This window comes from Chelon labrosus, assembly GCF_963514085.1.
Source record: "Chelon labrosus genome assembly, chromosome: 13".
NCBI lineage: Eukaryota > Metazoa > Chordata > Actinopteri > Mugiliformes > Mugilidae > Chelon > Chelon labrosus.
In genome coordinates, this window is record NC_140346.1 from 23,592,673 (window position 1) to 23,619,217 (window position 26,545).

At 43.0% G+C, this 26,545-nt stretch overlaps 1 protein-coding gene across 1 annotated transcript in view; it reads right to left on the reverse strand.

The window, feature by feature from the left end:
• LOC311498455 (protocadherin-16-like) overlaps positions 1-26,545 on the reverse strand; it is a 76,735-nt gene that overhangs the window by 14,059 nt on the left and 36,131 nt on the right. The window contains exons 3-9 of the mRNA XM_084559054.1: positions 5,015-5,203; positions 4,034-4,265; positions 3,697-3,933; positions 2,448-3,476; positions 1,421-1,608; positions 1,235-1,331; positions 719-876 (exon numbers count right to left, since the gene is read on the reverse strand). Of these exons, the coding sequence (XP_084415180.1) occupies positions 719-876; positions 1,235-1,331; positions 1,421-1,608; positions 2,448-3,476; positions 3,697-3,933; positions 4,034-4,265; positions 5,015-5,203 (2,130 nt within the window). The remainder of the gene's footprint in view (positions 1-718; positions 877-1,234; positions 1,332-1,420; positions 1,609-2,447; positions 3,477-3,696; positions 3,934-4,033; positions 4,266-5,014; positions 5,204-26,545) is intronic.

The following is a 26,545-nucleotide window of genomic DNA, read 5'->3' on the forward strand; positions in this document are numbered from 1 at the left end:
ACATTAGATGGAAAGGGAGAGTTCCAAAAATAAATTGGTGTAGTCCCATTCTATCACTGACAGATTTAAAAAAAAAAAATTCGTCTGAAAAGATGATTAAAGGAAATTACAGAAATACGTCACTGGGCAAAGAACAACACTCGACTGTTTAATCCAATTAACTAATAATTATGATTTTTCATTTTTATGTTATTGGAAAGGAGGAAAAACTGAACTGGCGCTCGCTGGAGCTGTTTATACGGCAGCTCTATTTTCCTGGAACCTATAAATCTACGCTCCTTCCAGGGTTGTTCCATTGTGTCCATTTCTGTTCTATATTAAATATTAACTTGAATTACCTTCAGCGCTGTGTTTCTAGGCTGAGAGTATGGCCCTGCTGCTCTTTGCAGAAAGGGCTACTGTATTAAAAAAGTGTTGAAGTCATTGAGTTTGACCTTGATCAGAGTAGTCTACAGCTGGCCCTCATCACAAGCCAGCTGGGAGTATTTGATTCAGACCCACTTTTCCATTTCAGATAGAAATTTCCCTTTTGAAAACTCACAGGGGAAGAAAGGGGAGGGTATGGGAGGGGACCTTGTCAGAAGTGAGGCTGATAAGTCTGGAGTTAGTCTAAGGGGCCCAGAGACACGTACCCTCTCAGCCCCGTGTCTATTCTTTGATATTAAATAGGTGCGTGGTGAGGGTGTTTGTGCTGGCTAGGCTCCAGCTGAAGTCTGACCTGTATGGTGAGGGAACAGGAGGTGCTGCGAGGGGGTAGTCCTCTGTCAGTGGCTGTCACTGTCAGAGTGTACTCAGCCCGTTCTGAGTGGCTGAGAGGGGATGACGAACGCAGCTCGCCGGTGTTTGTATTCAAGGAGAAGCGCTCAGCCCTTGGACCTTGAAGAAACAGAGAGTCCAAACTTTAAAAAGTACGGAAGGTGGCTAGATACACAAAGAGCTGAAAAATATTCATCTGCTATAGTGCTATTCAAAATAACACTATAGCACACACGTCAGGTACACTAAACACACAAAGAAGTACTAAGAAAATGAATTAAATAAGAGTTAAGTCAGTAAAGCCGTAAAATACATAAAAAAGCTTTCATCCAAGTGTCCTAATGTGCGTTGTTTCCTTCCATAAGACACTATAACTTTACTCACATGTCTTGAACCCCTGCATATAGATCATTCACATACATGCATCATCATTTTGCACGGATGAGAACTTTACTTTTACTTCTTGTGCACGTTGTACCTGACAATGAGTAGAATACAGTGCCGTTCTCTCCTTCATCAGGGTCTTTGGCATGCAGTGTGCCCAGTACAACACCAGAAGACTGACCCTCCGTCACCTACAGGGTAAAAAACAAAATACATATAACTAAACACGTGTAATTACTTAATTTTCATCCTGTCTATGTTCCTGGTCTTGTGACGTCACCTGTACGATGATGTTTTTGCCAGACTGACTGTGGCTAAAAGCGGGGTCATTGTCGTTGTCGTCCAGGACAGTGATGAAGACTGTCCCCGTGGCACTACGAGGGGGTGAACCTCCATCCTGCACCACCAGCAGCAGCTGGTAACTAGACTGCTGCTCTCTGTCCAAAGTCATCCTCGTACTGATCTCACCTGGGGGAGAGAATCGAATGAGAATGAAGAGGGATTTTATGCGGAGGCACTAGTCCACTGGAATAACGATGAGAGACTTAAGAGCTAGCTGGCTTTGATCAATGACACCCAAGTAATAGACATGCACAGTCTGCGGATCCACATGTACCTACATGTGCACACGCAAATGGAAGAATCCACTGAGGCTATTCTGATGCGGATGCTGTAGGGACTCACGGCTCAGTCAGAAACTGATCACAAGTCAGAGCCTGAGTCTCCACCCACAGACTAACAGGCTCAGCAGGCCAATTAGAGCCCAGCAAGACACTTAGTGCTGCTGTCACCGACATCTGACTAATTTATGACGCTGGGGAAGAGGCAACTGTAGCCTCTCATCTTTTAGAGATGACATGGAGAGTTGACTAAATATTGATTATGTTTTTTTCCATAAGAAAAATGTCCCATATGAAAGCAATGCTGTTTTTTTTACAGCCTAGATTTGTGGGCGTTGTAAGATTTTGCCTCTGCAGACTAATTATTAGAAAAATAAAGATGATTATTACAAATGTTTGGGTCAGGCATGCTTCTGTCTCTTCAAATCTGACAGATGCTGCCTTTCTTTTTCTTGTGCTAGCTCCTCTGTCAACAGCAGCCAATTAAATTATGACATTACAGTCTTTTCTATGTCATTCACATTCAAAATATTGCAAATAACTCATCTTTATGCAAGCAGCTTTGCATGGATATACTGAAAGATACTTGGTAGTTTGGTGAAGTAAACCTAAGAAATCCATGTTATTATTTTAACATTCATCTCCTCGTCACTAAACTCAATACGTAAACCTTTCAGTTTAATTAACCTGTGTTGGTGTTTATCTGGAAGTGGCGGTCAGGGTGCAGGAAGCGGTAGTTGAGGCGTCCGTTGGGACCATTGTCTCTGTCCGTGGCCAACACGTGACCAAAGCCCGTTCCCGGAGGCAGGTTCTCCCTCACAGCCATGAAGACCCTCTCCTGTGTGAGCCGAGGAGTGTTGTCGTTCTCATCGGTCACTGAAATCCGCACTGTGGCACTGCCGGTCTTCTTTAACTGTCCATGCCCTGCACTGGCCAACACTGTTAGAAGATACATGTCCTTGACTTCCCTGTCCAGGGCACTCTTCACAAACAGCCAGCCACTCTCCGCAACAATGCCAAACCCTGCGGCATCTCCGTCTGGACGCAGGTGATACGCCAGGGGAGTGAAGTGCCCAGAGCCAGGGGTTTCTCTGTTCAAAGCCCTGACTTGCAAGAAGCGTGTGCTTATTGGAGTTCCTTCTTTAAGTTCCACGCGGTAGGTGAGGGTGTCGAACACGGGTCCCTGGTCGTTCTCTGCCTGAACATGAACCACAAGCATGAAGGTGGCGCTAAGCTGGGGTACCCCGCTATCCTTGGCAATTACCTGGAGGTCATAACGGGAAGTACTTTCATAGCTGAGGCTCCCCACTAATCGGATCTCTCCGGTGCTACGCTCTATGCTGAAGATCCTCTGGATTCCACTTGGAGAAAAAAGGTCAAAGGTGAGCAGTCCATTCACTCCAGAGTCTCTGTCCTCAGCTTGGACTCGATACACCACTGTGCCCATTTCTGTGTGCTCTGGCAGCAGCAGGGACTCCGAGGACGACGGCAGAAAAACAGGCGGGTTGTCGTTGATGTCTGCGATGGTGATGTGGACACGGGTCTGGCCGAAGGCAGGGGGGTTGCCACTGCGGGCCTGCACCTCCAAATCAAGAGTTGATTGGGCTTCATGATCCAGAGGCAGACTGGTCCTTAGGGCCCCGGAGTCAGGATCCACTGTAAAGTATCCGGCAGGGTCCCCGGAGCTGATGGTGTAGGAGATATCTCTAGACGTGCCTGTGAAGAGAAAACGATTACAAAAAACAGTCACTGGCGGCCCAGCAGGCAGCACTAAAAGATGAAGTAACAGTACGTTTTTGATTAATGTAACTTCAGATTTAGGAGCGTATAGTGGCCCAGCAGCTATTTGTACAAGTGGTGCATAAAAGAAGGAGACATTTTTCTGCACAATACAGAGTGACTAATAAAGGTGAGTGAGAGTCTGTAGTCCCTTTACCTGTCTTACTGCTGGCTTGGACGGCGCCTACGACTGTCCCCCGCAGGACGTCCTCTGATACAGTGAAGTGGTACTGTGTCTGTTCAAATACGGGCGGCGCCACCAGCCCTGCCACCACGCTGATATTAACTCTGGCATTGACGGAGGCAACCAGACCACCGCCATCCTGAGCGGAGATAACCATGGGAATGACAGAATTGGCCTTCCCATAGACAGACCGAGACAGGGAGATGACGCCTGCAGAAAGATATTAAAATCAGACAATTATGATAAATGATCATAAAAGGATCATTGTGAATTGTTACCAAGTAACAGCAGGAAAAACAGCTGTTCCTACCTGTGTCTTTGTTGAGAGTAAAGTACGGTGAGGCCCCTCCGGGTATTGTTTTGTATGTAATTCTGCCGTTTTCACCTGAGTCTGCGTCATAGGCCATCACTCTGACAACAGATGTCCCGGGGGCGCTCTGCGTGCTCAAACTAACAGCATAGCTCAGCGGGTAAAAAGCAGGCCTGTTATCATTAATGTCCACCAGATCTACCTTCACATAGGCTACTGAGCTTAGTCCACCCTGCAGAGGAAACAAAAAGCTCTTTTGTTACAGCGTCACGTACATTAAATCACGCACAGAAAAAAGCACACCTGAAAGCCTGGATTTGGACCACATTACTGGTGTGCCGTATTAATGGTGGAGGTAAAAAACAAGCAGTAAACCCGGTTGAAATTTCAATGCATGGCACAGTCTCTAAAATATAGTCCCAGCAGATCGTGCAGGGACGCAGATTGATAGTTTCCCTTGGGAAAGAGCAATATGTCATGACCCGTGGAGGGGGAGAAGGCTCGCTGCAACCCAAGTCTGTTTCATAGGCTTTTCATTTGCAAAAAAAAAATAAAAAATATATAGTGCAGGCTTTTCATTTGGACCAGGTGGCAAAAACGAGGGAGGCGGCAGTCCAACTTGTTAAAATATTACTGCCTGACAGTTGAGGTATTTCTCCATTTGATTGCTTTAACATGCCCGCAGTAATTTTCTTTCATTTTCAACCTTTTCTTCTTTAAGTATTGTTGGCAGCCTGAACAGGATGCTATACTTACTTTTAAGGCAGTCTACCTACCATGGAGAGCTATTCAAACTTTTATTTTTGTACTTATTTTTTTTACTATTCAAACCAAAGTTGTTGTTGTTTTCTGTTTTTTGCACAGTTTGCCAAGTTTTCGCTCTCCTGTCCGTGAGGAAAGCACGGCTGGTGTGTTTATGGGATTACACCGCGGTTCAATGGATTCATATTAAGCATGTTTTTCAAAAAGGCAGTGGCTTACCCCGTCTACTGCAGTAACAGTAAAGTCGAAACTGGCCGGCCCTTGATCCCTGTCCAGTACAGCACCAGTGCAGATCTGGCCAGTCTCCTTGCCAATGGTGAACTGAGAGGGAACGGCACTGTTAATGCCAGAGCCAAGGGAGTAGGTAATTGAGCCAAACGAGCCGGCGTCTGCATCTGTCGCGGTCACCTACAGAGAGGAAAACATGCTATTGGTTAAACATTGCGCGTTACAATTAAAATTTATTAAGCTGGAAAGGAAATGTGTTACTGGATAAGCTCAGCGGTTTCCAAATTCGAATCGACTTTCTATTAGAGGGATGTAAGAGCGATGGCAGTAAACAATCTGAAACAAGAGCATCGTACCAGGTGCCTTTGAAAGCATCTTTGGACCTGTTCTTTGTTGTTTATCTGAGCCAGAACATGAGCCAAACAGGCCCTTTGGCAGAAAGCAGCTCTGAGGGAATGAAGGGGGGTGGCAGGAAGGAGGATGACTTCTACAGCTCTGGGAAGGCTGCCAGCAGGAAAAATTGCAGGCTTTAGGAGTGGTGTCTGTCTGCAAAGGACAGTGACAGGGACGGCTGGGCAACAGCGGGATACCACACAGTACGCTTCAGTGCAGCGTATTATACCCTAATGCAATGTCCCGCATGTGGTCTGGTTTTAATAATGCTGCACGTCTACACGGGGACAGAACCACTGGTGCTATAAAAGCAGCTCACAGGAACATCAGCCAAGGAGCCGACTCAATTACTGTAGGATCTCCCAAGACAGCACAAGGCAAACAGACCAATCAGATCGGGCCCCTGGGTACCTGTAGTATAATTACTTGCAAGTGTTGGTTCTAGATGGCAGATTACAGTAAGGTTAAGCCTCACATGTTGATTAGAACTGTCCTTCCACATTTTATAAATGGGTCTTTTTAGCAAAATGCTAATTGTAAGAAAATAAAAGCTCCAACGCTCAACAGCAGGGAGCCGCCTCTGCGTAAGACGAAGCCTGCTTCAGGAACAGTGCCAAGAAAAATAAAGTGCTTATCATCGAATCCATTTTTTTAAAAGATGGCATTGGTGTGACTGTGTGTGGAAATCATTCATTCGAGGTGATGAACGTTTGGCTGCAGTAATTCAGCCTCCATCTCCTTTTCCTGAGCAGATGGCAGACGGGGGGACGCAGCAGAGAGCATGCCCCACACTCACGACTGTAACTCCTAACAGAGGGTGAGTGGTGTGTAGGAGTGAGAGAGTTGTAAAGCTGGCAGAGAGGCAAGCCAAAGAGAAGAATAATAAACCACATGAGGAAAGGGGAAACCAAGACCAATACAAGAAAAGCTACTCCATCTTTTAATGTGCAGAGGCTGCAGCTTACCATTATATTTTATCATTTTGCAGGGGGACAAGTTATTTATAACAGCCTCACGGCTTTATACATTTTCTATTCACAGTTGTGTGATGAGTGTCTGTCTGCCCAAGGGAAAGCTGAAGGAGTGTTTTAGCATGAATACCTAAGTCTTGTAAAAAAATAAAATAAAATAAAAAAAACAAGCCTGCAGATATGCAACAAATATTTCCCAGTAGATCCACTGGAACAAATTTCCTCTCTTGTGACTGACCTGTTCGTGACAGGCGTTGAATGTGCGAGTTATTTGAGAAGACTCCGCGTTGCTCTCCGCTTTAGTCACAACCTTCAATAAAAACCTTCGCACCCACGCACAAAGCATAAAAAATATATCAAGAAAGCCAACACGTATGCATTATTTGTGGTATGAAAAAGATTAAAAAATAAATCCAGAGAAAACTTTTTGGTGGAGCGTGACCTGAGGCTCTTTTCGCTCTATTCTGTTCAGACAGAACACACAGTGCACACTAAACTGAGGCTGCCCTCCGAACTTAAAAAGTAGCCTGAGAAAAGTTGAGTGCTAGAGTGTGTGCAACAGAGATACAGGACTTTTTTTGTTAAGAGCAAGTTCAAGAGAGACGGTGGAATGTCTGACTGACATCAATTTACATGAGGAGAATCCACTGCTGCTGTGTGCGAGCATACTTGGAGCCGTATGTGATTTGAAAACACGCAAGCAATATGTTCCGTGAGTTAAGTGCATCGGACTGTTTTGGGGAATATACTGTCAGATAATAAACCACATAATCACATTTGCATAAAGTCCATTCTGGATTCTGCAGGGACTGTAATTTCAATTCTTATTTATAGGTTAATAGCAGCGTATCAGTGTCATCTTCCTGGAACACTGGGTCTTTTTTGTGCGCGAGATTATATTTTGCCAGCCAACCATGTGAAATGACACGGGAGGCCGTATGCAAATGAAAAATGAGCAGAACAAATAGCCAAACCCCAAACCGCGAACCCTTGGAGATGAGGACAACATAACAAAAAAGTGGCCTCTGGCGTCAAAACCTGGCCATGAAAATCAAACAAAATTAAAAAATACATATATACATGAGATTCTGTGGATGAAACAAGATCCTGAACAAAGAGATAAACTGAAGCTTGAGGCTGCAGCAACGATGTCCAAGCAAAGAGTCATCCATCACTCATTTCAAGACTACTAACGTGTACGTCAGAGGTCTTCAACAGGGGGTCCGCGACCCCTAGAGAGTCCGTGGAGGTACTGCAGGGGGGTCCTGAATTTTTTTTCCCATAAATTTAAATGTCTTTAAATACACATATACATAAGTAGGGGGTCCCCGCTCCATCTCCCTATCAGTTTGGGGGTCTTTGGCCTGGAAAACGTTGAAGACCCCTGGTATAGGTGTTTATGTTGCATATGTAGATCATGGTTACAACCATGGACGGTATGTAGCGTTGGTAAAAGCCTCTGTATTTTCACACACATGCAAATGGCTAAAGAGGTGGAGCATGAATGAGTGGAGCTCAGGCCTACAAGCGACAGTGACAGTACCCACCTGTCGGTCCAAAGGCCACTTAATGCATAAGTTTGAGCCTTGATACAATTCAAACAGGTGATTTAGATAAAAAATAAACTCCCCAAAGAGTTGTCATAAATGAGAAAAGACCAAAACAGTTTGTTGCTCCAAGCTGTAAACTGGTTTATCGCTGCTGTAAAGTTAGGAAACTGAACATGGAGCTCAGTGAGGATTGACTTCATTTTGGAGGCATCCCCCAAGTGGACGTTAGGGGAACTTCAGTGGTTTTTGCCACTTGTGGTTCGCTTCATCTTTTCCAGCCCCAGAGGAGGCCTCATCATTGTGACCTCATATACATATGCTAACTGTAAATTATACAACACAGTTAACCAGGAAAGTGATTTTAAATGTGCCAGACATAAGAGGGAATCCTCCCCCCAGCCAGGAGTAGAAAAATAACACTCACCACTTTGGTGTAGTTGTAGTGACATGGATACGGACAGGGCCCTTTCTTTCAGTTTCCCTCTGACATTTTACTCTCTCTTCTGCAGTTTATAAGGTATTACACAAACTCTATTTTTATTGGATTAGAAGTTCAAAAGCATGAGTAATCTTAGATCATCAGCGGCAGCCAGGAGTATTCTCCCTACACTTCATGTGTGTGAGTGAGGCATGATGGGAGCTGTCTTATCAGCAGGGGAAAGGCAACGTTTGGCTGAGCCCTTAGTAAAACAAGCTGGGGAAATCCAAAGATAACTGGGGTACTTTGTGGTTCTCCCATCAGATTCCAGGAGTCTTCCAGAGGAGACTTCCTGACTGACTGACTGACTGACTGTCCAGTCGAGCCGAACAAGATTCACAAGAAAGAACATGCCGTTGTATGTTTATGTATAATACGTCCAAATGGAATAATGACCCTGAGGCTTGTGGATGCTCCAAAGTATTCTGCTCCATCTAGTGTCTTCCCTATGTGGTCTGAGAAAAAGCCAGGCCTGGAAGACAAGAAGGCCTGGATTTGGGTGGCTTCTATTTATAGATATAAAATTTCCAAAAGTCCGATTAGAATTACTGCGTATAGACCGCGGCGTATTTCTGGTTCTTGTTCCTCAGTTTCTGTGGATTCTGCAAGCACGTGTGTGTCAGCGTGACCTTATCTGCCCAAGCTAATGCTTCTTGCTCCACAGTCATTGTGCGGAGATGCAAAAAAAAAATATATAAATAAATAAAAAATCCCGCCTGTGAAAAGAAGTAGTGCAAAAACCTGTGCGTAAATGAATGATGCAAAGCCGAAACCATTGAGGCCAAGAAGGGGTGAAACGAAGGCGATGGAGTTTTTAATCATGCTCCTCGTATTTTAGAGTGCCCAGTCAAACAAATCCATCTCACGTAGTCCTCAGTGAAACCAGCCAATCAGGGCCGCACCTCTGCCAATCCAAACAGGCCGCAAATGACGGAGTGCGCATGTAAATGTTTGCCAACTGGGAAATTATCGCACACATCAATCAAGCTCTGCGTGCACAAGTCCTATGAGTGTACCTTACATGCGTAGGCAAAAATACAAACACAAATACACTGGGGATAAAGTGATTGCACATGAGAGCTGTGTGATGTCTGTGGCGCAAAAAGAGCAAGAGCGAGTTAGCTCCGGACTCTGATGACATCAAAATGTTTTTTTGCATTCTCTCTGCAAACAAACCGAGCCCAGACGAAAGCAGCAGCAGCTACTGTGACCGAGCCAAAATAAAACAAATTCGAACTTCTTTGCGGCATATAACAATTTTCGGAACATACTGGAAGACGTTTCCTAAAGCTCGAACTTATGACTCAGCTCTTTTATCCTGAGTGCCGTTGCTTCCATATGCATGACCAGACAGCTGATGTTGCTTTAAAGAAGTGATTAAGTTGCAGAGGCAGAGAGGAACAGGCACAGATCTGTCCTGAGACCTCAGACCTTGTTTAATGAACGGTGGAGGTTTATAAAACGCAAGGCAACCGAAAACTCCAGCCTCTAGAGTGATTTTAGCCTTCATATTTATGACGGGGCGCTTTGATGTCGAAATTTATGTCAACCCAAAAAGAGTTGTATCAGACCCAGACGCAATTTCACTGGAAGTAGCAGCTTCTGAATTCAATGACTCCAAACGATCAAACATACTTTTAACGACTTTTACACAGACCAGTGACCAGTTGGGCTTGTTATAAAAACACTCCCCCCAAGAGGAATCAGAGGCATCCCGTGATGGGCTGACGAGGTGGCGTGCAGATCATTAAAAAACAGTAAAGAGGAAAGCGTAGGCTCAAAGAAATCAAACGTGGGGGCGAGTTGTAGAAATCTGGACTGAGAAACGCTTTGAGCTTTCACAGCTGGTGTGAAGCCGTGCACACAGCTCTCCCTCTCTCTCCCTCTCTCTCCCTCTCTATTGTCCTGGCATCACTTCTGAGGAGATGAGGAAAGAGAGGTGGAGACCTCCTAAAGGCCTCTTTAGCTGCTCGCTGAAGTAGCAGATCGGCAGGTCAGCGACATGTCCCGCACCACACCAAAGACCCGGACGGAGACCGCACCGGCCCGGTGGAAGGAAGAAGCCCACGCGTTGTTGACGAACATATCAAAACCCCAAACATTTGCCGTACAGACAGAGACAGCGCTGTCTGGACTCGCACCAAGCATATGTGAAAGATTTCGGTGCTCACTCGAGAGACAAAAAGCTGAAATCTTCACTGCATAGTTTCAGACGTGTGTAAGGTCTGCGAAGTGGTGACATTAACTACTGCCAAACTGCGTCCTGTGATGTCTGGCTGCTTTGTGCAAGTGCGATAAAAGTAATGAAATCTCAAAAGTTGTTGAGGCTGATAAAAGAAACTTGTTCAAGTATCATCCCAGTGGCTCTGTTGTGTTTCATAGCTAGTCCACATTTATACACAAAGCAGGTCTACGCAGAATGAGAAAGCCAGAGAGAGATAGTGTCCCTAAGGCACACTGTATACTATACCACACCGTTAAAGGAACATGACATTAACATGACATATGATAAAGCTCTCTTTGACAGTAGGCCCTGCGCTGTCCTGTGTATCCCTCCAGTTTTGTGTATAGGCGAGGACTTGTGTAAAGCTAAAGAGAACAGTTTGTAGCTTTTGATATTTCTTGAGTACAAATGTTTGGCTTGGTGGTAATGCAGCAGGAAAGATCAGGCGTAATCAAAAACATCAGGATTTCCCCTCTAGGGACCATTAATAGCTGCAGTGAATTTAATGGAGCCAGGAGACAACAGCCAACTGTCTCCAAGACACCTTATCAGCTGCCAGTGTTTGAAAAAGCAGACAAAATACGATACATGGGGTGGATGGACCAATACATACAATAAAATCAACTCACCGCCTCTGGGAGATAAACAATATATTTTGGGAGGGAGATATTTTTGTGAGGCCAGCCAAACAAAGTCTATTCACAGGAAACACTCAAATATAATAATTCAAGCGCAGTTCCTTCGAATTAATATGTTGCAGCGGCTCTCAATTATCCTATTCATAATTTCTGTTGTGAAAGCCTCTGCAACAATGCACCGGCACCACATAATCCTAATAATTACAGGACGCCGCTTACATAGGGTTTTATATAATTTTAGTGATTTGAATTCACAAAAAAACCTCCTTCGGTGTCCCTGAATGACTTGAACGTGAATAATCTACTCCAGATTTTGCGAGCGCTTTCCCCGTCCAGATGTGTATTATGGCACATCTGCTGTATTGGGGTATCTCTGTGAAACATGGTACAAGCTTCAAAGTCAGCGATCGTCCCAATCACACTGATTACTCCCAAAAAAATAAATATCGTGTTATGTGCCAGTTAATCACATCATTCAGAACTTTCCTTTCACTATGGAGATGTGTTTAAACAGTTGACGCCGAGGAAAACAACGTACGCGAACTCTAATAAAATAAATTTCCACACTTACTATACAGTTCTGACATATTTCAGATGCACGGTCTAAATCATTTTTTTGGCTGTCTATAGAGATTTATTTGACCGGCTTGCAGCATGAAAGCAGTATTGTGCCAGGCTCATAGGCTCGAAAGGTCTCACTGTCCCGGATTCCTGAAATTGGATTGTCTCAGCTGTTTTAGGGCATAAAAGAAAGTGCTCTCTGTCACAGGGAAACAAAGAAGTATTGATTTCTAAATCAACAATGCGCTCCATGAAGAAGTGCAGCTTTTTTATTTTTCCCTGTGTTATGCACTGACATAAATGTGGAGGATCTGGGTTAAGGGCGGCAGGTTACTATGCTGTAAGGTCCACATATTTGGCAGAGGAACAGAGGGGAGGTAACACAGCAGACAGGGATATAATGACACTTGGAGCTAGAGTGCAGACACTGGACAGGGTAAGGTTTCGGTCTCTTTCCTTTCCTCTCGTATATCACTCAGCGTAACTGTTGGAACCAAAAAAAAAAAAGGTATGTTGAAACATCTTCAGAGGCTTTCTGTGTTTGGAGCAGGTAGAAGTTATACCAGTGTCTTGAACAGGGACATGCGATTTAACAAACAGTTTAAGAAAGTCAAGCCAGAAATCCTACAAGTTACCAAACATGAGTTTTACAAGCCCCACTCCACATAAACAAATCCTGTCCCTTGAACTTTAGCTCTGGACATTTACTGTTAAGCGAAAATACTGAGAACGTTACAGCAGCAAAACACGACTGATAGAAAATGTTTCGTTCTGTTCATAATAGCTCGACACGATGTCGGACAGCTGCGCTTTTCTCTGCTGTCCGCACATTTACATCTATTTTGTTATTACCTGAAATCCACTCTAAGAAAAAGATGTTTGTATTAGAAGGAGAGAGACACAAATACTGAACAGCTGCAAGCTGCTATTGTTCTGTTGACTGACAACAGTTTCACCTGTTAAGTGGCATAACAGTTAATGTTTCCAACACAAGACTGAGCGGTATTGCAAAACTTAATGAAGACACAGCTTGGCATTCATTAGCATAAATTTGCCTTAATGAACCTCTAGTAAACAAGCACCCCATCAATCAGTCAAGATGTTGCATAAAGATCTCGTTTTTTTCATTATTTATGTAAAGGAAAACAGATAACGTAGGAGATTAAATGCATAAGTAATATTAATTCTTGTTGTCGCTCAATATTTCAATATAACATACTCAACAACTCTTTGCAGTTAGCACTTTGAGGCTTGTGGCTAACTTCAGTTGCTGGAAGTTAGGTGCATTTTCTTTAAACTTTCACTAGACTTTTTTCTTTTTTTTTTCCCCGAAAACTGAAGCGTCTGTCTTTCATCTGGACTTTACATCTGGAAGCGATTAAGCCTCTACCATTTAAGGAGAGAGGAGTTCCAAAAAAGGCGAAATGAGCAGAGAGCAGAGATGATATGACGAAGCTAGAAGAGAAAAGGCAGTGCTAATAGAGCTGAATGGAGTCGATGCCTCAGCTTATGAATCATCTGTTTTGATTTATAAAGCGCTAACTCTCGCAATAATGATGACAAAAAGGCCTATCGAAGGTGAGGAGGAAGGGTCGATATACGCATGCTTGCTTCTCTATAAAAACAATCTTTTTATCGCACTACTGTGCAGGTCCTAGGTCATCAGGAAGGAATGTGACAACACACTGAAAACAACTTTAAGGTGTTTTTAAAATCCCTCTTGTGTGTGCTAACCCAGTCAGTATTTGATATGAGACAAAATCCCAACAGGTAAACTGAGAGAATTTGATTTGTAGCTCCTCTCTTTCTAAAATGTCAAACATTGGACTGACTTTGATACGGGCTCACAGCTGGGGAGGACTTAGTCAGTATGTGGGGCATTTGCCACCGCTGACAAACATCACAACACAACGTCAAGGATAATTCTCGCAGAAGGTTTAACACGGGCTACAAAAATAAATATGACTAAAACTCCACTGGATGTGTGAGTGTGCTGCTGGTGTGTGGCATTAACCCCTGACCACCTGGGACGACACAGGCGAGACATCAGCCTGTTTGTTTTCCAAAGGTCAAACGGGAGAAACAAACCCTGTTATTATTTTCTTATGCGTGCCGATCAATGGTTAGTCAGTGGAGAAAACAATGAGAAAAATTGTTAGCTTGATTTGTTTGGATCATTTTAAATGGCAATCTGTCTCTCTCAAGATGTGGAGGTCAGAGGTTTTAAAACACCTGAGTGGACTGGAGCTTTTTCTTTAATATCAGTTTGATATTTATAAAATGGTTTGACATTAGCTGCATCACAGATGTTTTTGTCCGCAATAAATGCAGCAGAAACTTTTAAAATGATATTTTATGCAACAATAATGAGCAATTTCACTGAACTTAACAAAACGTCACGACATGATGACTGACTGTATGTGATGGGTCACAGCACACCTCTGAAGAAACCTCCAATAAAACCAATGGATCACAAATGGACGCCAGTCAATTTAAAACCTCTGGAATCCGCCAAAACGTCCAGTTGGGGAGGTGGACTGATGCTAAAAGCTTGCAGAGTAAGAGTCACACTCAGGAGACTACAGGAGGTGACCTTGCATCTGATCCCCACGGAGGCAACCTTGTCAGCCTCTAGCTTGGCTCCGTTTCAGCCAGTCATCCCTTTCACAGCCGTCCAATAGCAGCGCTGAGCTCCGGTCTGCTGAGGCAGCCCAGGCGGTGAAACGCAGGGTCTGGGTAGGTGGGAGGGGAGCTAATATGAACCATGCACAGCACAGGGGGTGCAGGAGTACTGATGTGGGCTAGGCTGGAGCTACAGCTGCCTGCAGTGGGTGGGAGAATGCCCACTGAGCATGGCATGCACAAACATGGCGCAGATGCGGTTGCAGGGCCAGATTGGGCCTGGTTACCAGAAATCCGCAAGCCTGTTTGATGAGGTAGATGGAGATTATTCAGCGCCGGAGTTTATTCTCTGTTCTCTGTGGGAGCCAGGTCTTCAGTGCAGGCTACATTCCTGTGTAGGTCCCGGGCAAACTCTTTATCTTTGACGTGGATTTGTTTTCTCCAATAGAGACATCCAAAGGAACAGCCGTGCAACCACATGCTAATTTTATCATTCACCGTTCAACTTTAAGCTGCGCATATTACAAATAATAAAAAACACACCGGAGACATCAGATTCAAATAGTTAGCAAGCGCTCACTGATCATACAGCAGATCTTTCTACTCTGTTTTAATATACTTTCAAGGGGGATTTAAACTCGCATGTAGAACTCTCCACTACACACCAAATCACATACAGATGCTGAATATGTGACACACATGGTCACCGGTGGAGACATGTAGACAAAATATGCAGGCAGCACTTGCTTTTACAGTATTGTCCCTGAGGCCCTACTATGTTCGGCTGTTAGAGTAAGACTGGGATGGTTTGGTGGAGTTACCTAGAGCAGCTGGGGGAGCCGTACCTGTAGTGTGGCGGGGACTTGAGTCCTTCACCGGCTATGCACCGCCTACTATACATCCACCAGCAGGACTCTAATAAAACACCAAAACGTCATCTTTAAACTGCTTTAATCTATCAGACGGAGGGACATGGGAAAAGCATAACACAGGATGCAGTTTCCAAAACACTGGCACATTTTCGGCGGTCGATTTTTTGGAGGAGAGGTTTCAAAGTCAAGCAGTTTGAATGATATGTTTATTGACAGTCGTGCTGCCGTTGCTATTTCTCGCTGGAAAACAATATTTAAAAGAGACAGTTTGGAGAGCAGAGACAGTGTACTGTGTGAGCATGTGCAAGTTGCTTATGTTAAGAGTCTAGACCTGTCCAGTCTCACAAATAAACTCCTAACGGAAACTGTTACACTGTATTTGTATTTTAAGCACACAATCGAGTTTTCTCAATTGCATTTTTGTGTGTTTCATGGAAGTTCTCCACTTTTAGTCTCTCATGGTTTTGGTGACGAGTTGTTGTGGTGCCTAAAATGGGCAGCGTTGCATATTTTGGTGCTTAAATCTATTTTCTCTAAACGCATTAAGCAGTGGCTCCTCTTTGTGACAGTTCATGTCAAGGCAGAGGCAGTTCCACAAAATGATTAAGGATTAAGCTGACCAACTTTCCTGGAGACAATTTAACTCGAGCCATAATTATGCTCCCATGTGCCACAAGCCTTCCCTTTAATGTTTTCTCGGTGAAGGAATCGAGTCTACCCGTCGGCCATTGTGCTGCGAAACTCAAACTTATTCATCATTTTAATTGACTGTCTTAAAAATCTAAATCAAGCACTCAGATGTCTTTGAATTAAAAATGGATCAGTTTCTTTTTTCTTCAACGGGAAGTTCTTACACGGTGCGTCAGACACATTTCAGCAGCCATTTTTTTTTTTCTTTTTTCAGCTGTGTCCCAGCTCTCAAACACATCAGACACAGTTCAGTTTTCATCAGGGTAGCTGTCTGCCATGCGAAATCTGAGAGAGACGTTTCAGAGCACGTCCTCGAGAGTTTTCTGACACAGTGAGGGACTCCATGTAAACCATCCATGTAAACTTTCAAGTATGTTTAAAGAGAAGTAACAACACAGCTCCTCTTGTAGTGACATAACCAGCCCAGAGAGTATATAACTGGATAACTCACTAACTCAAGGCTCTTTTAGGGTACTCTTTTAAGGACATAGACACCGTAACTTACGTAAGTAGCCTACGCTGGTGCTACGTAGTGGGGAGATGGAGAAGCAACTGTAAATACTAAAGCGGAAACACGCTACTAGCAAGCGGACCGATCAGAGCTCTTGCGGCCTGCCTCGCCCCGATGCGTAGTTAAATTTCTCGGGATCTGCACGTCAGCTATGGCGCTAGGGTCTGCGCTGCGTCAAATTGAGGCAAAACCCTTTTTGTAATGCCGAAAAGAGAAGAGAGAGGTGGGGTTGGAGGCTGAGCTAGGTCACTGAGGTTATGAAGGCCTACTGGAACCATGCACATAAACACAACCCGTCACTGACTGATAGACACCGCAAACAAACAAAAGTCTCTCCGGGCTAGGTCCTGGCCAACTCCGTTCAACTGTACGCCAAAGGCTAAAAGAAGTCATCCCTTGTTCAGACGTGGTTCGGAAACATAAAGACAACACACTTTCACAATGGAGACGGTCCAGAGAGCTGAGCGTCTGTTTAGATCTCTTTCCTTTGTTTCACAGAGTCGCATAATTGCGAGTCAACACAGATTCATCCCGAGGAGACAGAGAACCACATACAGATAACCAGATGAGTACACACAAACACGCACGCAATAATGTACCGTAACTTTCCAAACTATTTCCTGCCAGCTACAAACAACAGCTGTTCTTCGCATAAAACACTGGCTCAGAGATGGATGGAGAATACTGGCGGGGCCTGTCATCGTTGCACCTTTTATCCCGATTTTAAACTCGCTGGAAAAAATGTGATAATGAGATTTTCCACACGCAAGTAAGGCTATGTCATGCCCCGAACTAGAACATTTTCCGTTATATTAGAGCCCATTTCCAATTGGACGTGTTCACAATACTTTTTTATGCAATATTTGTATGTTTACCATCTGATACAGTCGCTCTGATTCATGAGCATTTTTGTTTTTCCACATAAATTCTTTTTAGCCTCCAGAGCCATAGGCGGGTTTCATTTCCTCACTAGCATATTTATTTAGTTCTCAGCAAAATATTTAGGTGACAGGGTAATTATATTTTATCTTGTATACATGTCCAATCCCCTCCTTCATGTGATTCATTTCAAACAATCCCTTCTGAGTATACATAAGGTAGTCAGTGAGCACTTCAGTTGTTTCTCAGAGCAAAAGGGACTAAACATGTCCCCCACAAGATTACACTCACGCAAGCTCTTTAAAGGAACACACACACACACACACACACACACACACACACACACACACACACACACACGTCCGAATCAAGCATATTTCATCTCTTTGAACGATTCGAACCTGTTTGGGTCACACAAAAGTCGAGCTCTGCCCAGAACGTCCCCCCGATGAGTTCATGCGCACCTCGCATTCGGATCACACACACTCCCAGACAGCACTTACTCACGAGCCTAAATCTGCTCAGTGATTACATTTCCTGCGTTTGTTAGGCAATGGGACTTGCTTAGGATGGGGTTGTTATCGTCAAGTGTCTGGACACATGCTTCAGTATTAATTACTCGTCCAGCTGCGCAGGAAAACGTCTTCTCGGGGCGTCTGGTGGGAGCGGGCTCAGTCGTGAAATTCGATGCTTTCTGCTCAATCGGCGCACAGGTTTAAACCGACACTTGTGTCTGTTGTTGGTTTTCATAACTGCCAGAGTGCAACATAAAGGGTCACTACATCCAAATCAGTACAATAAAAAAAAGGGGAACAAAGATTTGCAGCTGTTAAGTCTGCAAAACTTGGCAGATCGCACACAAACCTTTTAGATTCCAATAAAATAAACTTGCGGTGCGATTTTAGTTTCATTTCATTTTATGTTACTGCCTTTTGATGTTGTCTAACAAGTCAACACAGGTCATGCTTTGCTTCGACCAGTGCCCTTGATAAATTGAAATATTCGGGAGGTGTTTTGTTGCAGGGAGATAACTCTCTGCACCGTGTCTCCCATGACGAATGCTCGCGGAGAGGAGCGGGGCTCAAGGACTGTGTGGCTAAAGTGTCTCAAACATAACAAGCGACCTCACCCGAACAGAGAAAGCTGAGTCTATTCCTAAAGCCTGTTTTTTTTCGCTTTTTCTGAAGAGGAACAACAACGTGCAATGCAAGAGGGTAAAATTGGGTAGGCAGGTGTCAAGAGCATTAGGAGACTGACCACAGGCTGCAAAAACAGGCGGTGTCCCACTAGCATTCTCCAAATGCTTTTCTTAAAACCAACCTTTATTTTATTTAGAGTCTAAAATAGCTCATTGTGTTTGCAGGTAAGTTTGACCCGTATACTATCATGAGCTTACAGAGTTGCATAGACAGCTCGGGTCTTTGTAGTTGCAACAGATTTTAGTCCATTTAATAGTTTTGGTTGTCATGGTAAAATTTACTGTTTGACATTTTACAGGACTGTGAGAGATTCTGCCAGACAGACGCCTCAAACTGAGCACATCTAGGGCTGCTAGCGGTTTCTTTTATACTGGTAGTTTCTATTACATCCAGTTTTTAGGCTTCTATTTTGTGAGGATGACTCCTTGTAAATTTGTAAATCAAAGGTAGAGCGGCAGAGCAAAGTCATGTAAATCCTGATGACCTGATGCCACAAGCAGGTCAAAGATTTCACTTATTCACCCAGTGGATTACAACAACATTTGGAGCAGGCATTCATGGTTCCCAGATGATGAATCCTACAACTATAGTGACTTTCGTTGAGCGGCAGTATAAGGTTCGCCTTGATGTTTGGAGAGATATATGCCAAAATCGAGCAGATGGAGTTTGCTTCAGACATTCGTGGTCCCCGCTGGATAAACTTATCGTGATCCTTCCACTTTTTCTGAGAGAACCGTCATTTAGTCAAAATTCAGGCTGGTTTATGACAGCATACATACAAATCTAATGGCAGTCTCGTCAGTCTCGCTTTATATTTAGGATTTTTAAGGATTATTCCGCCACTAGTCACTCTTCAACAAGACACCGAAACAAGCAACATGCTGTGTACAGTGCAGGAAATGTTTACTAAATAAACATTTCGAAATCATTAGTTTATTTAAACAGTGCGGGTCCATTCGGCCCATTTTATCAGCATAATATTATGTTTTCCTTTATTGATAACGGCAGTGGCGATACAGGCGGCGGCTTAACCGTCGTCCCGCCTAGCGTCTCATTTTCGACAAAAACTGTGTTTGAAAGCGGCCGATAGGGGATGTGGAAGCACGCGGAGGCTGCTCCAAAACCGATTTTTTGTTTTTATTATGTATGCGAATGTGTAGTGTGATAAGAGCTTTATCTGGTTTCCTCTGAAAATAAGGTTTCCTGACAAAGTTAGATAATGCACAACTGAAACAAAACCATGCAACTAAAAAATATAAATAAATATTACCATAATGGAACCCTTTTGTAAAAAATAAAAATAATTACCACTTCCCTTTACGACATTGAAATGAATAAATAAAAAAAAGAACTCAAATTGCATTCTGCTTGTCAAAGTCAAGACTTCAAGTAATTAAAACAGAAACCATCTTGTGTATTTTTTCGATGTGCATACTTCAGAAAGTTGCTGACGCATCAACCAGCTCTATTGTGTGTTATTTGTATCACGTACAACACGGCTAAAGAAAACTGAAAGGAGTGGTAGAACCTACTGAGTTCCTGGTCTTGAAAGATCTTGAGGGTCGACCTCAAACCTATTTTCACAATGCACGATCGTGCTCTTGAGAGTTCATGCATCTGTGCGTGTGATTTACACACAGAAGGGGTACAAGGCCTACCTAATCTAATCCAATCAAGCAGAAAGTTCGGACTAACATGTGAGTTCCCGGGTCACAGGTCGGCCAAATGTCCAGCTGCCCTTTGTGACCTTCGGCCTGGCAACCATCTATTCCGTCTTTCATCTGGTTGCCAGCCACCCGCCACTAGTTTGTCAGCGAGAGCCTTCATCAGTAAGAGGCAGACAAGTGAATTATGGCACAGGAATAAAGCAGAGTAATATAAATCACAGATAAATTGGCACCTAACCTCTCCCTTGAGTCTTTTGTGTTCTTCCATGGTCCAAGTAAATTCTGGTCTGACCTTGTAATTAAAGACTCCTCTGATGTTCCGAGGTATGGTATTACAGGGCATTTCAAACCAGCAAATTATCTTCAAATAAGCCACAAACAGTAACCTACTTATTAAACAAGAAACTCAAGCAAAAGACAACATTTCGTTTAATGCTTTAATATGTTTTGCTGCAGCTCTGCAGCCTTCACACTCTGTCATTTAGACGCTGGAGTCAATGCTTCATTGGCTGCGCTGCAATCCCAGTTCCCGCCATCATTGCCATTTAATTTAATCTCAATTTGTGGCTTGTTGTTGTATGAGTGATGACAATGACAGAACAAACTGAACAAACTGTTCTGCCTTTAAGCCACCTCAAGAGCACAGAAGAGAAACATCAACATTATAACTGAATGCACACATAATATGCACAGAAGAGGTGAACAGGTCATCATCTATCATCTCCTTATCTGGAGACACATCCAGCAAGTTCAACGTGAACTTTTACTGTTAGTTTGGTTATGGTAGGACATTGTTCCAGCAAAACATATGTCACGGTGCTATGGTTAATGTCAAAGCCTTTCTTGTGTGAGCACAGATAATCAGCTGCCAGCGCAGCTTAATCATCGCCAGTTTCATGTGAATACCAAGCTCTGAAGAATCCCTCAGCTGCAGACGTCTTTCCAGCTGGAAGACAAAAGGTTTCTGTCTGCTGCTGTCAGTATTTCTCTTACTCTTCCCTTATTTGATCCGTGAGACCGTAAGGATGATTTTCCAATTTAGATAATGTTGATCTACTTAATCTTTTTGACTTTTTTTGGACAAAAATGTTAAACCGCACCACTTTTTATTTGATCGAACGCATGGCATTTTACACGCCAATGATAAGATAAAGAAAGCCATATGAAAACTACTGCAAACCAGATACTGCAGCACTGTCAAAGCCTTCAGTGAAAAGCATTCACGCAATGGTAAACATTTATTTACTGCAAAAAAGGCACCACATTCTGAGCATAATGTATTTTCTTAGATGTGATAAAAATCTAAATCAGATTTAAAACTGCATTCATACATATTTTACATTCCCCGTCACACGGAGTACAACATTGTGTGACCTGCTTTTGTACTTTTGACTTTTTACTTCAAGTATCTCCTGTGAAGTCCATTAATAATGCATAAAAGGTGCAGTCATCAGATGCAAAGCATGAAAGTGACTTTTAAATCAAAAATAGGATCAAAATCTTTCTCAAAGGTTCAGTGAGTTGGATTTAGGAGGATATATTATGAGAAATGAAATACAGTCTTCATAATCGCATTTTCATATTAGCGTTTGATAGATGCAGCTAAGATTAATGGTGTTCTCATTACCTTATAGAATAGACCCCTCAATATGCTTGGGAATGAAGGGATGAGGACGGGATATTGCAGTCTGCAGCTTCACCACTAGATGAATTAAATCCTATACACTGGTAATTTATGCAGGAAAACCTCATTTAATCCAATTAAACGAGTTTATAAATAAATATTCCATAAACTCAAATTTAAAAACTATATTTCATGCTTCACTGACACGCACCCTGTTGAAGAACACAATTGCAAACTGTTGTAGTAACCAACCAGTAACCAACTGGCAGGCGTTCCTACACACAGATAAGGAACTCATTATTCTACATTAGTTTTTGTGTCTTGCGCACGCTATTGTTCACTTCAGCGTTTTATTTATAGTCATGCATATTAGTCTTTCAAACATGCCCATAATAGCTGAACAAATGAACCTATTATAGCAGCGTTAGAGGACATTACACAGGGGTTGAATGGGATAATGTATCATATCCTGCTGGGAGACCCCGAGCACTAACCTCTTTGACTCTCCGTTGAGCACTTTGACTCTAGACCTCGGTGACAATGGCAGAAATAAATCAAAGTTGGATTTCTGAGGAGAGATTTATCGGCAGGAGTGGAATGTGTCACATGGTGTGAGGACTGGCTGACCTAACAGACACAACAACAGTCAGAGGTCACAGTTTCTCTCGCCTGTCGATACAACTGGGGAAAGGGGTAGAAGCTGAGGACGGTATGCTGCTGTCATCTTACACAACTTATAGAAAGCTGTTTCAAACTGTAAATTTTAAGCATGTGTCCATAAAAGCCATCTTATTTGACCTTGTCTTATACTAGAGGGTAAATAGTTCAGTTTATATATGAGATGAAGCAATACTTTGCTGCAATTTGGTGAAACAGTTGGGTATATCATTTTAAACTGTCACTCGTCCAGCCACAAATCAGACTTTGATTTTGGGAAAATGCGAGCAAAGGGGATGGGCCTTTTTCTCTAGATTTCTCTTTGATAAGATGTATTTTTACAGCTTGAAAATATATTCCATAACAGCCATTCTTGGTGTTTTTGTTCCTCTGAGTCTCCTGTAACACACACCGACTGTGAACAAATGTGTGTCCTCCGTACAGGTATGCGCTCTCGCTTTTCAGCTGACTGCAGATTAATCCTCATATGGTCTTTATATTAGAGGCAGAAATTTGAACAGATTCTCTCAGCACCTGTTCCGTGAAAAATGGCCTACGAATGCACGGGGCCCGCTTTGTACTTCTACAAAGCCTACTCTTGATATAAAACTGTCATTGTATTTTAAACTCTGCGTTAGTGCAGAAGATAAGGCGGATCCTCATTTGAAGATAACAGAACTCACGGCGATGTGATATTTCAGTACAGGACTACAAGAAGAGGTCATGAATGAGGTAGAGCAGACAGAGAGGAAGGGCACAGACCATGACCAGATCAAAGAGAGGTGCCGACTGTTTAATGACATGGGGGTACTGGGAAATTCTAGTCCGGTAGTAAGGAGGAGAAACTGTGAAAGACACATGCACCCCTGTCTTACGTTTCCGGTGCCTCCCTGAAACGGGAGAAGAACCACGGTGAACACACAGTGTGGCTGCCGTGGGGGTCACTGACGCTGTGCTTGAGAATAAGCGAGTGGCAGAGCAGATCCAAACCAGGCAGACAAAGACGTAAACTATCGAAACAACCCAATAAAAAAAGAGTGGAGGAGATTTTACTTTAAAAGAGATGTGTTTTCATTTGTCACCAGCACCTGGTCATGTTTGAATGTTTCTGTGTTTTGGGCACTTCCTGTTTTATTTTGTAAGTCACTAACTCTCTGTCGTTTCTGTGTAATTCTGTCTTGCTTTTTTTTCTTTTTGCAAGTGCAATATCCACACTTTTGGTGCAATACATGGTTTTCAAGAGCAATTCCTCCTACTGGAGTTTGCCTTCATTCATGGTATTCATTAATGTGATTCTGTATACTCAGCCTCCCACCACTTCAACCTTCCATTGGCATTAGTTGGTTTTTCACCAGCTGTAGTTATTAGTATTAGTAGTAATAGCAGGTTAGCCATTTTAAACCTGATACAATATGTAAATATAATAATATATGTTTCATAACTTTAAAGGGGAACTACTGTTTTTTTACAACCTGGATCTTATTTCTGGCATATAATACGATCGTTTACTCAACCATATAACTTTGGTGTAATTTTTAGTCCTTTGGAAGATATATTAGCTCCAGCGGAGCGCCACATATATCCATATAGTGGGAGTGACTGGGGCACCGAAACACTGCCTCTAAATAACGCATTATCTGACGCAAAACTCATTAATTTCACCAATATTTTGTTATGATACGCTAGTGCTATTCCCCGTTGAGTCTGGAGTTACCTGTTATCGTATTCATATATTCATACAGGTCTGTAGATTGACCTACTAACCTCTGACCTGGATGATGTCATCTCTGAGCGCCACACGCACCCGCAACAGTCAGCTTGTTTACCTGTAATTTGCTACTGCTAGATTTTTGCAACATGACTGAATATTTTTTCCGATTCTGAGGTTGGGGACGACGACTTTGTTTATGATGGACGTCCTTACCGTTTTGAGCCAGAGTATACGGACGAGGAGCTTATTGAAAGGAGGATGCGGAGGCAGAGAGAGGAACAGTTGGCCAAAGAACAACAAATAGGGGAATAGCACTAGCGTATCATAATAAAATATTGATGAAATGAACGAGTTTTGCTGTGTTTCGTGCCCCAGTCACTCCCACTATATGGAGTAAACAATCGTATTATATGCCAGAAATAAGGTCCAGGTTGTAAAAACCGGTAGTTCCCCTTTAACATATATACTTTTATATATAGTTTCTTTCGTCTTACCTTATTCTATTTTTTGTATTTTGCAGTGTTGTTCCCTGCCGCTGTAACACCTTAATTTCCCCACGGGGATTAATAAATTTTATCTTATCTTTCAGATGTCTTCATTTCCCCTGTGTAGTTGCTGTCCCTGATGTGTCTCACCTGTGCCTCATTGTTCCCTTTGTATTTAGTCTCTGTGTTTCCTCCTGACTTCACCAGTTCGTCTCTTTACCTCATGTCAGAATCGTTCTAGTCTTTTTCTGGCATGCTTTGTACTTTTTTTGTTCCACTTTATTTTTTGGGACTTTTACTGTTCAAGTGAAGACTTTCTATCCACCACCTGAGTTCTGAGTCGTGCGTTTGAGCCCTCTCTAACCAGTTCCTCATTACAGTTAGACTTTTCATTTGTTGTGCCTCTGTTTAAGTGACACATGAGCATAACAGCGTGGCGATAAAAATGTGCAAGAGAAACAGCCAGAGCACATGGCACCCTTATGGGCCGTGATTAATCCTGCCTTACGACACAACTGTCTTCGAGAAAACTCAACTAATTCCAGAGATCACATGGTGCAGAGTATTCTCTGGGACGTTAAAACTTTATCCATTACTGTAGCTTACTTTCTCGTTTTAGTTTTCACTAGGAAAATCAGCAAATTTGAGATGCGGCATGGAAAACCTCTACAATACTTTCAAACTGTGGACCTCAAGGCTCATTTCAGCTTCAGGCTCACTGGCAGGGCAACAGAAATATGGTTTGAGCTACATTATGGTTTAAAAAACTGCTGATTTCGTCTCTTTATTGGACACACAGAGGTTGGAAAATAAAGCCACATTAAAGAACAATGCTCAAGATAATGCATAATCATAATGTGACCACATGCTCATGGATTCAGTCTGGGGTTCTTTTTTTGAAAATTCAAGGGAATCTTAATACGCTCTGTTCTGTTGTGCCGAGCTGGGGTGTAAAATTGTGAACTGCAAAACTCTTTCATTGTCAAGGTTGGCAGATGTAAGTTACACTGAACAGTAACTTACATCTGCCAGTCATACTTTTCTGAGAGTTTAAAAGGGTGCATTGTACGGCGAGGCCAAGAGCAAATTTAGTACTTCAGAGAAAGGAAACTGGGATAAACTGTGAGGAAAAAAGTGGGGAAAAGTGACGCCAAAGTCTGAGGAAAAAAAATACTCTAAACCCCTGTTCCCAGTTTCCTCTGAGGCTGGGGCCTTCCAGGGCTCATTCAGCAACAACTATACAATGTTTTTCTTCCCTTTTAACAGATTACATCAGCACACTGGAGTCCATTCCCTTCAACTACAAACGGATGCTACATCTCACAAAACCGCTGCTGCTGTCAGGGGCCGTGACTTTCATAGATCAGCATGATGGCAAAGACACATGGGAAGATATAAAACATAACCTGAGATGATGCAGGTCATTGCAAGAAGCCTTGAAAGAAGGGAGCTTTATCTTTATGCATGCATTGCAGTTGTACTGGGAATTATAAATTGTGAATTGCTGAATCCATTAATCCATGCAGGGCCATGAGAACGTTTCAATGAATGGCTGAATGTGGGGTAATGGGGGATTACTTGTGGATTTCATAAAGAAACCAAAGGCCAAGCGGACTGTTTAGTGTTAATGGCAGTAAAGAAAAATGGCACAAAGAAAACACATTGTAATCCAAAAAGCCAATGGAAAACAGGGACTGTGGATTATTGGCAAGTCATGGGATCTCTCAAACTTTGCTTTACTAGTACACCTTAAGCTCATTTGACGGATTTAAGATTCAGATGTCACATGA